General features: G+C 43.7%; 2 protein-coding genes and 1 long non-coding RNA gene across 12 annotated transcripts in view; 2 read left to right on the forward strand and 1 right to left on the reverse strand.

The window, feature by feature from the left end:
- Window positions 1–1,967, forward strand: part of TULP3 (TUB like protein 3) — a 34,883-nt gene extending 32,916 nt beyond the window's left edge. For 5 of the 6 annotated variants that reach the window (XM_027449845.3, XM_005011655.6, XM_072043050.1 and 2 more), the window contains exon 11: window positions 247–1,967. In XM_027449845.3, coding sequence (XP_027305646.3) covers window positions 247–380 — 134 coding nt within the window. In that variant the 3' untranslated portion in view covers window positions 381–1,967. The remainder of the gene's footprint in view (window positions 1–246) is intronic. The other variant, XR_011811839.1, reaches the window with a different exon arrangement.
- Window positions 1,588–7,882, reverse strand: LOC140003344 (uncharacterized). The gene is made up of 2 exons (XR_011811846.1): window positions 7,448–7,882; window positions 1,588–1,787 (listed from the first exon to the last, which is right to left on the reverse strand). It is a non-coding gene; the product is annotated as an uncharacterized lncRNA (long non-coding RNA).
- TEAD4 (TEA domain transcription factor 4) overlaps window positions 7,436–14,418 on the forward strand; it is a 59,619-nt gene continuing 52,636 nt past the window's right edge. Inside the window, exons 1-2 of one of the 5 annotated variants that reach the window (XM_072043056.1) lie at window positions 7,436–7,493; window positions 8,808–8,886. The gene's annotated coding sequence lies outside the window, so the exon portion shown is untranslated. Of the gene's footprint in view, window positions 7,494–8,060; window positions 8,411–8,807; window positions 8,887–14,418 lie in introns of those variants that run through there. The other 4 variants (XM_072043064.1, XM_072043054.1, XM_027449841.3 and 1 more) reach the window with 4 other exon arrangements.

The raw sequence follows: 14,418 nt of genomic DNA on the forward strand, positions 1-14,418 counted from the left end.
GAAGAAAAGTTAATGTGACACCTTCAACCCAGCAAAAAAATGGTGTGGGCCTTGGTTCTTGGTAATCTCTGGAATACCACAGTCACCCCAGAGAAAAGATTTTAAGTCCAGTTTGGTGACAAAGGATGGATACGGTGACCACTTATATTTGGGACTGCCAGATACTTCTGAACTTTTGTTCATTTGTTTGTTTTCTTTGCTTCCCTGTGAAATTGCTGGTCTCTGAATCTTTTTTTTCCTCCCCAGCTGACTACATTGTGATGCAGTTCGGTCGTGTAGCAGAAGATGTGTTCACTCTGGACTATAATTATCCTCTCTGTGCTCTTCAGGCTTTTGCTATTGGACTCTCCAGCTTTGATAGCAAATTGGCCTGTGAATGAGAGACTACAGACTTGAGACGTGGAACTGACTCCCATCCCTGCATCTTGTTACAAGAGTTTAGGTGGAGCAATGAAAAGCACATCAGGGATGGAAAGGAACTGGAGGACAAACTTCTGCAGGCTTATTTGAAAGAGAATAGTAGGCCGGAGAGCATTATGGTGGTTTACAGTAGATCTTCTTAGGAGACTGTCCCAAGACTGAGCAGTGTCTGTACTCATTGTGGAAGAACAAGGAATATTGGTGATGTTTTTATTGTCAGAATTGATTCTGCTTTCAGAATCCTTGTAACACATGCTGCTGCCTGAACAGGCTAAGGAAGTTAACCCACTAATTGAAACACATTGCAGCTTGGACTGGAAAAATAATAGTTTAGTGTCCATATACCTTGGATCTTAAGCAGTGCCCCTGAAGATGATGCTACCGATATTCATTTGAGTTCCTGATCAGATTAATTCAGAAAAAAAAAAAAATAGAAGGGTGGTTATAGTATGTGTTCTCTCTTGCCCTGTGTAGCATTTTGCTGTCTGTAAAAACACTGAGAGAGAGAAGGGCTGAGGTTAAGCTTCTGTGCAACTGTAGGTAGTGTTCAACAAGTACAAGCTGAAATGAGACATTGTCTGTAGTAAAAACACCTCCTTCTCTGTGGAATGATTCTCTGCTAAGTCTGATAGTCCAGCTCCTTTTCATTATTCTAATTTTCAATGCTGGGTTCTAGAGTATGGAGACAGTAGATCACAGCATGGGACACTTCTTGATTCATATGGCCTTGATTCATCAGAGTCAATTGCTGCACACTGACACATAAGCCTCATAGTGCACACATCTGTTGTGTGCTAAGGTAGAGAACAGCTACTATCTTGCCAGTTTCATGGCCATTGTGCATATCCATGATGAAACTGGAAAACTGTATCCTTCTAATAAGACAAGAATCAGCGTTTAGCAGTTTTGTATACTGTCAGCAGACAAGTTCTGTTTCATGCTCCTGAAAAACAGACTTACTGTTTTTGTTCTCCAGAGTCTTTGCAGTGGTAAATATCACTTGCTCTTTCAAAATAATATCAGAAAATATCTTCACAGAGTTTCATGGCCAGGAAAAAAAAAAAAAGATGGTAATCATGTGTAAACTTTGTTTTTAATTGTAAATTTTGAACTGTTGCTGAGGGCACCAGCTCTAGAAAATGCTGGAAGCCAAGTCCCAGATGCCCATTCTGTATTAGCTTGAGAGCCATTGTCTTGAGAGTGATCTCATCAGCACAGCAGTCAGTGAAGAGAACTTGAATCATGGATCTATTTTGTGCCTTCATGTACTTCCTGCTCATTATGCTGGAGTTAAGACCTGACAGAGTTTTCCAGTTGTTCTCCAGAGTTCTTGGCTGAAGGCTCTGCCCTCCACCCATCCAGAAATACTAAAAAAAAAAAAAAAAAAAAAGTCAGTTCATAATCTGATTATTATTTTTCTGTCTAGGACTGTGTAAATAAACTATGTTAACTTGGGGTGTCCTGAAGCTACGATGATAATTTCCAATTTAAGTTGATTTTTCTGTTCTCAGAAGGCCACAGTAGCATTGCTTTACTCACCCTTTCAGCTAAGCTGGACAGCAGTGGCTCTTCAAGCTATCTGTTGATGACAAATCATCTTCACTGGGTCAGAGCCTCCGTGTCTTGGTCACATTTATGTAGATATATGAACCGCTTCAGAGCTCTTTTATCAAATACTGTTTTACATTAATTGTATTTATAACTTTTATATCTAAATGAAAATAAACTAATTTATATATTGAAAAACTCCATAATTATAATTTTTTTTTCTAGGATTTTATTGTCACTTATGGGTGTTCTTTGTTCCTCCTGTACTAGATGCTACCTCAATTTCTTCCTGTCTTTTCATATCTCATCTCTCCTCTCCCTGTCCTCTTTTCCTTTGTAATTCTCAATTCTATTCCTTTGTGTTGTTTTCCTTATACACTAAGAAGGCTGGGAGTGAATATAAGCTTAGCCTCTCTAATGCCTTTTTTTTCCATCAGGAACTTCCAGTAAGACTTCCGTTACAGTTCATGGTTCCTGTTTGGTTCTCTTTTCAAGCTGCTTGCACTTCTCTGCCCCATGTTTATAATTATTATCCCAGCCTCAAGTTACGGCTTTTGAGATGGTTCCTTAGGCATTTTCCTACCTTCCATCGGAACCTTTTCTACTGTTGAAGTACAATATAGTGTACTTCTGAATCAGCAGCTGAAATAATACAGGTCTCAAGGGAAAATCAAGTTGAGGTGGTTATTTTTATTTCCACTGGCAGATGTATGAACCTCAGTAAAGGGAGATACAATGGATCTGGTAATCAAAAAGCTGACACAGCTCTCAACGTGTAGGGCGTGTTCTTCATGCTGGCTGCATACCACCTTTTTTTTTTTTCCTACTATTTTCTTCTGAGTGAAATTAGATCTAGTTGAGAGATAAAACTGAGCAAGTTCTAGTAAGCAGTTTCTCTTGTACACAATTAGTTGTCGCTCACTTACCTTTGCATGTAAATGTAATGTTCATGAAATCCCAAGATCTTAAACAAGGATGGAAGCATGTTATATTGTTAAATATGAATCCTAAAGGCAGGCCTGGTAGACTAACAGCTCCTTGGCTCACAGACATTAAAGAGTGAATAATGTCTTGCCCTCTTGTGGCTCAGACCTACTTTCATTAAAGCTTTGCTGCTGAACTTGGTAGCAGCAGAATCACAGAATCACAGAATTTCTAGGTTGGAAGAGACCTCAAGATCATCGAGTCCAACCTCTAACCTAACACGAACAGTCCCACTAAACCATATCCCTAAGCTCTACATCTAAACGTCTTTTGAAGACTTCCAGGGATGGTGACTCCACCACCTCCCTGGGCAGCCTGTTCCAGTGCCTCACAACCCTTTCAGTAAAGAAGCTCTTCCTAACATCTAACCTAAAACTCCCCTGACGCAACTTTAGCCCGTTCCCCCTCATCCTGTCACCAGGCACGTGGGAGAACAGGCCAACCCCCACCTCACTACAGCCTCCTTTAAGGTATCTGTAGAGAGCGATAAGGTCGCCCCTGAGCCTCCTCTTCTCCAGGCTGAACAAGCCCAGCTCCCTCAGCCGCTCCTCGTAGGACTTGTTCTCCAGGCCCCTCACCAGCTTCGTCGCCCTTCTTTGGACCCGCTCAAGCACCTCGATGTCCTTCTTGTAGCGAGGGGCCCAAAACTGAACACAGTACTCGAGGTGCGGCCTCACCAGAGCCGAGTACAGGGGGACGATCACCTCCCTAGCCCTGCTGGCCACACTGTTTCTGATACAAGCCAGGATGCCGTTGGCCTTCTTGGCCACCTGAGCACACTGCTGCCTCATATTCAGCCGACTGTCCACCATCACTCCCAGGTCCTTCTCTGCCTGGCAGCTCTCCAACCACTCATCTCCCAGCCTGTAGCTCTGAAAGATGCTACAGATGCAGATGCAGAGGATCTTTCTTTGTTTTGTTTTTTGTTAGTGTCAGCAAAATAATGCATTATACTGTACTTAGTATAGTGTCACAGTCTACTTTCTGGTATTAACAGCTCTGTAAATCTCTCAGTTGTTGTAGAGTCTGTAGAATAGAATCATGGAATCATTTGTGTTAGAAAAGACCTCTAAAAATCAAGTTGAGCCATTAACCTACCACTGCCAAGTCTTCTGCTAAACTATGTCACTAAACACCACTATACATCTTTGAAATACCTCCAGGGATGGTGACTCAAGTACTTCCCTGGGTGACCTACTCCAATGCTTCACAATCCTTTCAGAGAAGACTTTTTTTTTTCCTATGTCCAACCTAAACCTCCCCTGCACAACTTGAGGCTATTTCTTCCTGTCCTGTTGCTTGTAAGAAGAGATGACCCTCACCTCAGTACAACTTCCTTTAAGGTAGATGTGAGCAATAAAGTCTCTCCCCCGAGCCTCCTTTTCTCTAGGCTAAATAACCCTAGTTTACATTAGCCACTCCTCATAGGACTTGTTCTCCAGACCTCTCACTAGCTTCATTGCCCTTCCTTTGACATGCTCCAGCACCTCGATGTCTTTCTTGTAGTGAGGGGCCCAAAACTGAACACAGCACTCGAGGTGCGGCCTCACCAGAGCAGAGTATGGGGGGACAATCATTTTCCTGGTCCTGCTGGCTAGACTGTTATACAAGCCAGAATGCTGTTTTTCTTAGCTGCCTGGGCACACTGCTGGCTCATATCCAGCCAGCTGTCTACCAACACCCTCAGGTCCTTTTCTGTCAAGCAGCTTTCCAGACACTCTTCCCCAAGACCTGCAGAATTGCGTATGGCTGTGACCTAAGTGCAGGGCCCAGTGATTGAATTAGGTTTTCCTGTCCCTGTTACAGAAGACAAGCAAAATCTTCCCCATGGTTTACAGGTCAAGATCTGGGAGTTTGTGCAAAATCCTGTGAAACTAAATTATGGACAGACTCCTTCTTTGACAGAGACAAGAATTTCATCTTCTCTGCTATAATGTCGAACTTCTAAGTAGTTGCAGTGCTGAACTATTACAGCTGAAATCCAGAACTAAGAAAGAAACTGAAGTATTCTAGGGCCAAGTGATTGTCCCACTATATAATAATGAAGATCAGTAAGAGCAACTGTGGTGTGCGGGCTTCCTTACTAACAGGGAAAAGAGCCTGCTACAACTATGAAGTGGTAAGAACCAAAAACCCTGCCATGAAAGATCCCCTTACTCACTCTTACTCTTGTATCTTTTGAACTGTACAGTCTTGCTTCATTGAATTGAGCCCATTATTAAAGAAAAAATAATACTATTTTATTGTGAAAAGTGACTATTTTAAAAGCTGCATATCAAAATCATTCAGACAAACAGTGAAGAGTTGGGGAAATAGGTCTGATCAAGTTGTCCAGCTCCCTCTGCTTTCTGTTGTAGGCAGAATAGTTTGCTTCCACATTACCACCAGTAACAAAACGTAACAAAACAAAAAAATACTCTCTTCTCCTGAGTGAGTTCCCATATGTGATTGACTGGAGGCCTGCAAACAATTTGTGTGGTGATTCACAGGAAGGAATAGGCTTCAATTCTTTCTCTTTGAGCTGTGTTGATTCGGCAGGGAAATGTGAGCGAAACTGTATGCTGGTCACATAATTGTGAGACCGGGCCTAGAAATCATAGTCAGATGTTATGAGAAATAGCTGCCTTTAATATAAAAAAAAGTTTTTCATAAAATTACATGTTTTAAAATATGGTTTAATAGAAACAGTGGCTAAATGTGGTAATTACAGGGCTTTATGTAACAACAACAAAATAATAATTTCATTAAATGTTATATTTTTGTCTTGTACTTTATATACTTTTGATTCCTACAGTTTTGTGAGAAAGCTTTTTTTTTATGTATTCATAAAATAAAATGCTTATTGCATTTTGCTACAAAGAAAAGCAATTATAAGAGTACTAGAAAACATTTCTGATATCAGTTAACTTCATCACTGCTAAACTTAAAAACAAACCAAAAAATCAATTTAAATTAAGTGGAGCTTGCCTTCTAAATCACAAGAATACATTTTTGAAGGTGTTTTTTGCACCTGGTTTCTGATGCTCTAAGATGTATTTAGGTCCTGTTTTCAGTCTTTTCTCTGCAACAGAGAGTTATGAACTTCTTCCTGTTCTTCCAAAAGTTTAACATATTTCTTTTTGCATTTCTTCAATATATTGAAGTTTTAAACAAAGCCAGCTTTATCATAATTCTTTCACGGGTAGCTATGTATACACGAGGCATCTGTGACAAAGTCACTTGCTGAAGACATGAAAAAGTTTGATTATTTTGCTAATGTAGCTGCACTGCCCAGAGCCCCTAATAGTTACATTTACTAGACTTGCTGTTTTACCAGGATGATCTGCTTGTTTTGGAAATGTGCCTTTCCAACCCAAGTGCAGCAATCAGCCTCCTTGTATCATCATCTTCTAGTGCTGGTCAAAATTTTCTAGTATATGTATACCTTTGAAAAGGGATGATTTTTGCTACTTTAGATGTTTCTGCAGTGGTTAAACTATGCAGTATGCGCACACTTAAACAATGCAATAGGCTTATATCAATTTGCTTCTTTTTTAAGCCATTATTGTTACTTGCCTGGTATTTCTTTGGCCCGGACCCCTTGTGCTATGTGGCACAAAATGCTGGATCCTCACTCAAAATTTTCTAAATAGGTTTAGGACAACAGATAGCAGAGGCAGACAAGCAGGGACGTTATCAGGAAAGAGTGGGGCAATGCTGATTATTATGATACTCTGCATTTTAGCACAATAGCCTAAAGATAAAGCTTTCTCTGGGTCTCAAGATATGCAAAACAGATTTTAAAGTTGGGGAGATTTTTGTGCAAATAAATAATTTTCATTTAAATGAAATAAATAAGTGTTTCATCCAAATAATTAGAACTAAAAGGGGGTTAAAGGTACACGGGCAGAGAGAAGTGTTCTCAGGCTTACAGTGCTCCAAACAGAAATAGCTGAATTCCCTTGGCATGTTTTTGACCATGGTCCTGCTTTCTCAGGTGGTCGATTTCCAAATGTAACAACATGAAAGGAGAAAGAAGGGAAATGGAAATCAAACAGGACCACCGTGGGACAGGAGCACGGTGGGAGACTGATCACTGATCAGAAGAGACCACCGAGAAAGAAACATGTTAAAAGACCCCGAAGGACCCTTAGGACTTAACGGTGAAGATGTTCTGTTATTTGTTGCTATGAGGAAGAGCCAGGCTGTGCCAACAAAGCATGGAGATGCATGGAAAAGAGCAGCTATGTAGTGAACCAGACTAGCCAAAGGACATGGTTCCAACCAACCTGCCCCAAGGCAAGTCTGGCAGGCTTAAGCAAATAAAGGCCTGCTACCAAGATGGGACTGCCTACTTTGGTGGCACGCCAGAGCATGCATGGGGCCACAGTGTGTTGTCCATGTAGTGATGGGTCACGGCGTGTGCTTTGCAGATGGGGGACGACTGTGAAGGGAAGGCAGAGAAGGGACGCACGGAGCCCCCCGGAGAACTGGAAGCCATTTTAAAGTCAACTACCTGCGAGAGCGATTGAGAGAAGGCTGCAGAGGACATCCCATTGCTGGTAAGTGAGTAATTTCCTTTCTGGGATGCTCTCTGGACAGCTAAACTGCTGTAAGCACTCCTGCCGTGCCGAGGCCGGCTTGTTCTGCAGCAGCTCAGCTGCAGGGGCTGGAAGTCACGTCCCCGGGGGGCTCCGAAGCGGCGTTTCCTGCGGGTCACGCCTGGCTGCGAGGGGCTGGCGGCGGGAGCAGCGCCTCTCCCCCGGGCTGCGGCGCTGCAGGGCAGCTCCGACGGCGGCCACGGCGCGGGCGGGCGGGCGGCCGCTCCTCGGGGCTCCGCACCCCCGGCGCTGGGAAGGCGCCGGGCAAGCGGCTGCGGTCCCGGGACGAGGCTGGCTGCTTCCAGGGGACGAGCCCGTCCCGTCCCATCCCGGACGGTGTCCGCAAGTTCCCAGCCCGCCCTCGCCACCGCACTGATTGCTGGCGGCCGCTCCCGCAGCCGGCCCCTCGCCCTCCCTCCGCCTCCCCCCGCCTCCGCTTTTCCCTGGCGGCCGCCTGGAGTTTCCTTCCTCCGCTCCTCTGTTCAGGGGGCAGCCCGCCCCCGCCTCCGCAGGGCTTTTCTTCCGGCCATTGCCCCGCGCTCCCTCCTCCCTGGGCACGCACGGCCCGGAGCCAGAGGCGGCCGATCCCTGCTGTGTTTTGTTCCCAACTCCGCCTCGGCCTTTCTCTCGCCTTCCTCTCCTTCCTCCCCCCCCACCCCGGCCAGCCCCCTCCCTATCCCTAGCCCTGCTCCAGCCTCTACGTTAGACGGGAGTCCCCTCCCTCGGCCGCGTTCATTTCATACCAGCTCTCATTCCTCGCATTCCTCACTTCCTCGTTTCAAACTCCAGGGGAAATAAAAACCCTCCCTTTTCCTCCCAAACTGCTGCCCGGCCGCCGCACGGGCTTGCCGTCCCGCCAGCCGCTCCAAGCTCTCGAGGTGAGTTGTTGGCAGCGCCGGCCCGGGCTGCGCCTGGGGCCGCTTCCCCCTCGCCCCCTGCTCGCCCCCCGCTCGCCCCCTGCCCGGCCCCGGTCGCCCCCCGGCAGCCCGGCCGGCGGCGGCGCCCAGCCCGGCTTTGTTCGCTCCGGCCCCGCCGTCGGGCTGGGGAAAGGTGGGGGGGGCCGGGAGCCCATCGCGGAGCCGCCCCGAGGGCAGCCGCGGCTCCCGGCAACTTTTTCCGCTGTTTTTTTGGCGGCGGCGACACCGAGCGCGAAGCGGCTCCTCCCGCTCCGCCTTCCCAAACCCCTGCCCTGACCCCCGCGGGCTCGGGGGTGGGGATCGGGCGGGGGAGAGGGACGGGCGCATCCCGAATAACTCTCATCTGCTCTCTTGGCAGAAAGTCCTGGAGCAGAAGGAGGATTTGAAGCCGGTCCTCTCTGCCTTTGCGGAACGGCAGCTGCTCTTGCCTCGCTCAGGTCAGGACGCGCTCTTTTCACGGTCGCTTTCCCGCGGGGTAAAGGGGACCGGGTGCCTGCCGGAGGGTGAAAGGAGGGATTTGAAGCCAGTCATGTGCGACGGAGGAGACGCGGCCGTACAAAGGAAGCGATCGGAAAATTCTCAATGGAGGCTGCTGGCGGCTGCCCCCGCTCCCTGCCTGCGCCGAGGCTTCGGGGTCTCGGTGGTGTGGTGCATCGGCAGGAAGCTGCCAGCGCTTTTCGTTGAAAAAAATAGGTTTCTGTAACTTTAGTAAAGATGTGCAGGGTATGGGGGGTGGAGAGGAGGATCAGTGCTTTCTGTTATAAGGATATAAATCCTGGTGTAAACTACAGAAAGTGCTTTTTTTTGGGAAACAACAACAATAACAACCAATGCAAAATACAGAATAAGCAAAAACAACCGTGAGAAAGCATTTGGGTTGTTATAGGGCATTTAACAAAAGATGGGGGAATGTTGTTTTCCGAGATGAGTTTCTCTGAAGTTGGAAGAGTTGAGTTTGGGTGGCATGTCTCTGGAAATGATTAAAAAAAAAAAGGCAAATGATCATCCCTAAGTAATTTCTTATCTTACTTATATAAATCCTTCTAAACAACTCCTTGTGTGGGATGCTAAAGTTTTTTTTTTTGTTGTTTTTTTTTTTTTTTTTTTTTGTGGAAAGGGGGGAAAACATGCGACTCCTTAATATATCTTAAGGGCTAATTCCACCAAGTTGTTTTGCTTTTATTTAACCTGAAGTTACACACATGTTACTTTCTAACCTTAAGAGCAGTGCTCTGCAGATCTGCTATAAATAAACAACACAAAATACTTTTTAAAGACAGGAGAGATAGATAGCAAGGCAGTTTTTTTTTCTTGTTTCTCTTTACTTGGAACAGTTTGTTTTCCCTTAGACTTGATTTCACTGTCTGCGTGCAAACTGAGTGGAGCACTCATTCACCTGTCTGTCCATCTGCCTGTGTAGATGGAGAAGATCTTATTTTTCCTTTTACAGAAGGAGGTGGGCAGTACAATAGGGAATAAAGTAATGGGGAGGGAGGAGTAAGATGAACAGAACAAGGGGGAAAACAGACAGGGTTTTTCCAGGCTAGGGCCCTGTTGCAGCTGCTATGCTACCACTGGTACAATTGAAAACTTTTGTTCTCAGTAGATTTTTCTCACTAGAGCAAGGAGGTTGAACTGTGCTGTAATGAACATAGAGGGGCTTCTTTATCAAGGCTGTGGGATGCGGGAGGCTCTTTGGCACTTTAATTCACAGACCAAAAGGCAGCCAGTCAGTGCCGTCACCTCACAGGGTTTTCCTAAAACCTGGTCTGGATTTCTCAAACTTAAGCATGTGGCAAATTTATCATCTCTAAACTGGAGCATCAGCTCGTTGCTCTTACCCCTTAGAGGTGATCTTGTAATGATCTAGTGTGCATGGGGATTACTATTGCGAAGGGGGTTAATATCTTCTCCACTCTCTTGGTTCCTGCTGCATCTTTTAGATTTATTAATGTTATTGACAGCTTTCAAGTATTTTAGGTTATTACCATGTTAAGTGTTTTTTAACATTCCTATACTACGTAACTTTTTGTGGGAAAAATGTAGGAGAACAGAACTGCCAGGCTCTGAAGAGAAGGGCTCCATGGCACAGAATCTTCCCGTGGTTTAAAATAAAATAAGAGTTGCTGGTGGTTGTTTTACTCTGATATTTGTTTCACAGAACTTAAAATCAGTAAGTAGAGTTTTGAGAAGTTTGCTGAAAAGCACAATTTCTGATACCTGCTGCTTGAGATTATCTCTGGAGTGGCATTATACTCAATCACAGCTTTCCTTAGTACTGTGGTTTTTTTTGTTTTGTTTTGTTTTGTTTTGTTCCTCCTCTGAATGTATCTTTTAACTCTTGGTTTCATCACAATAGAATTCATGGTGAAGACCAACAAATACTTTAGGCTGGCACTGCTGAAGACACAACTTATCTGCACAGACTGTCCCTTCCTGTACTTGTCTTACCTCTTTCCTTTGTCGATTCCATGGGTATTTGTGCAGCCATTTAGTGACTTGGGCCAGGGGAGGCTAACCAAAATGAAAAGTAACGCTGTTCTATCAAATTAGTTTTCAGCCAGATCTGTTCCCAAGCCCAGTTAATTATGTATTGATACAAATAGAGCTGTGTTTGGAGAAGGGGGTGCAATGAATGGGGAGTAGGGGAAGAAGCAACATTGCCACCTTAGCAGCATTGCCATCTTATCCTGTCTTAGGTAGTTCTTTGGACCATGTTTACAGTTGCTACTGTGGTAGTCAAAATGATGTGTCTTATCTGGCCACAAAACTGTATCTTAAGGAAGCAAAAATCAGTGTTACATTTATTTTTTTTAATATTAAAAAGAAAAGGAAACACTGTCCATATACCTCATATTTGACCTTCATTGATTTATTTCTTTTTCCTAAGTGCCATGCAACAAATCTTCTAGCAATGCTCTTGGGCAGCTTTTCCATAGCGCAGTGTTTTTTTTAACATCAGTAAGGATTTCCAGAAATTTAGACTGATTTTTCTTGGTCTACTGCACCAGGCTTTGCCTTGGCATGTTTCAGTGAAATTATTGGTTTTCTCTCTCTATTGCATTTACACCTAAGTTCTTATAGACTAGCAATGAGAATATTTTTTTAGTTTGTTTCTGCAAGATGTTGGAGGTAATTCATCTCGCTCTGTTGCCTGAAGTAATAACTGAGCATAGGCAGACAAAAGTTACCATGGTCTTACAAAATTGTAGAAGTATTTGCTTTCTTGTTCTTTGAGGTTTCTTCAGTTTCTTGGCATTACTTTTCCAGATATTCTAATTTGTGTCCCTTTTATCCCCTTCTCTTGTTTATTTATCAGCCATCCTTTTGAGTTGCCTATATCCACTGGTGTTTGTAAACTTTATTCTGTATCATCTGCAAGTTTAATTAACATTCCCTTTATTCCATTTTATATCATTCATTAAGATGTCAAAGAAAACTGGACTACCAAAGATCCCTGCAGCAAAACAGCAGGTGCCCCCTGTACCTGTTTGTTCCATTAGTATATACCATTACACTTAATTTTGAAGTGCTAGTTAATTTTCTAATAATATGAACAGAGCTATCCAAGCCAATTTGATTTTTTCCAGTCTTTATTTCCTGAAGAGAGTAGCAAATGTTTTTCTAAATCTTAACCTATCACATTGTGCACTTTTCTTCTTTTCATTCTCTAGCTTCATGGTAATAATGTCCTCCTTTGAAGAACAATCAAGTTTATCAAGATTTATAGTAGTGTTTATGAAGCCATGGTCTTTATTGATTATGGTATGCTTCTTTCTCTGCCCCAACTTATCCGTTATGCCCATCACCGTGTTAAATGCCCAACATATTACTTTGTGGAGCTGTGATCTAGCGAAGAGCCTTGTAAAAAGTTTGGAATTTGCATGTTTGGAGCTCATTACAAGGTCTGAGATTAGATGACTGGAGTTCTTTGTTTTTTGTTGGTGGTGAGTTTTTTTGTTTTGCTCTTTTTCCCTGCCCGTTAGGTCCTCCTTTTTCTGGAGATGATGCAGTCACTCCCCTTTGTTTTTAACACCGTATGAATTAGACGTTTTCCTGCTAGGGAGGGGCAGGTTTTCCAGTTCCCTGTGCCACTGACTGAGTCACTGGCTCTGTTTTTCTGTTCCATTGTAGGCTCATAATTACGGAGTCCTACTTTCATTAGAGTATGTTTGCTAAAAGGGAGGTGTTTTATTCTGCTGTACTAAGACATGAGTGCCAGTGGCTGAATACAAGGCTTTGAAGCATCTGCTTTGCTATTGCCAGTAACAAAATAAATTAGCATGGTCCTCACTGTGCCTTCCTTGGTACAGTGGTAAGCATTAATGATAGATGTCCAGTCAAAATCTAATCTCTTGTAACCACGACTGCTGTGCTTCAACTAAAGGGAGAAACGTCAAAAGAGCACCGAGCATGTGTATGCTGGAATGGAAAGGGAGAAAAGATGTGCTGGTGTTCTTACCAGATCATACATCAGTATAGCAGGTCCTTGAATCCAGCTCACTGATACTGAACTAGCAGGTTTTAGTCAGGCTCTCTTTGGGTGAAAATCTTGTCAGCTTAGGGGAAAAAAAGAGAGAGATAATTGAAGAGAGGGTTGCATAAGATGATTTTCTCCAAGTATACTTACTGCTTTAGTTTGTTTGTTTGTTTGTTTGTTTGTTTTAACTAAATAATAATAGTATTTATTTCCCCTTCTCATTTCTTTGTGAAAGATCTACACAAACAAGAAAATTACTGTACAGGGGAAACAAAGTATTTTTTTTTTTTCCACATGGTAAAATAACCGAGAAAGAGAGAAGAAGCATGGTTTTCCACTGTTTTTGGTCACAAGTTTAATTTGTAAGAACGAGCTTTAAAAACTGGAGTTGTCCGTGGTTGTCTGTGTCCCTTTAAGAGTCTAGTTTTGCTTGGCTGGCTGCCCCTGTTCCTCCTGTAGATTAATCCAACAGAAGGTATATAACCTGTTGACCTTCCTGGGAAGAAAGGTCTGGAAGGGCAAAGAGATCAATCAAAAGTTTTGTGCTTTCCTGTAATATCCTGAAGCAAGCTTAACCTGTGTTTTTCAGTTTTGCTCTTTCTGTTTCCTCTTTCTATGCTTAGGGATTCCAGTTTGAGCGTTGGACTTGTACTTACAGGTTCTCATGGTTTTCACTTGCTTTCTATGAAATCACTGTATTTTCAACAGCGTGGAAATGACTGTGTACTGTCACAGCTGAGAGGGAAGAGTTCTGACTAGTCTGAGTTGTGGACAGCTTTACTACATTTTGTATCAAGCCAGTGGGAGAACTGGAATCAGTCCAAAATGGCTGGAATCTCCTTGTCTGTTGGGAATTTTCAGACTTTTTTTTTTTTTTTTTTTTTTTTTTACAAAAGAACAAATCTGGCAGACCTTCCTGAGTGTTAGCCAATAAACAATCATCTTATCTGTAAGTAGGCAATATTCGCCTGCTTCATGTTTCAGGTGGGCTGTGTACTACAAAACTGAGCTGTGATGGTTTCTGATTTCATGGGGAGAATGTGGTTTTGGTTCGCAGTTGTGAGCAGGGCTTATGCCTATGAATCAGAATGGTTTGTGTTGGCAGGTATCTTAAAGATCACCTAATCCCAACCCCCTTGCCATGGGCAGAAATGCCACCTATTAGATTAGATTGCTCAAAAGCCCCATCTAACCTGGCCTTGAACACTTCCAGGGATGGGTCATCCACAACTTCTCTGGGCAACTTATTCCAGTGCCTCACTACCCCCTGAGTAAAGAATTTCTTCCTAATACATCCAATCTAAATCTACTCTCTTTTAGTTTAAGACCACTATCCCTTGTACTGTCAACACACTCACTAATAAAGAGTCCTTCCCTGGTCTCTCTAGCAGGCTCCCTTTAAGCACTGGAATGTTGCTATAAGGTTTCCCCAGAGCCTTCTTTTCTCCAGGCTAAATAACCCCAATTTAGCCTATTTTCATAGGACAGG

The sequence above is a fragment of the Anas platyrhynchos genome, chromosome 1 (genome assembly GCF_047663525.1).
Source record: "Anas platyrhynchos isolate ZD024472 breed Pekin duck chromosome 1, IASCAAS_PekinDuck_T2T, whole genome shotgun sequence".
In the NCBI taxonomy this organism is placed as follows: domain Eukaryota; kingdom Metazoa; phylum Chordata; class Aves; order Anseriformes; family Anatidae; genus Anas; species Anas platyrhynchos.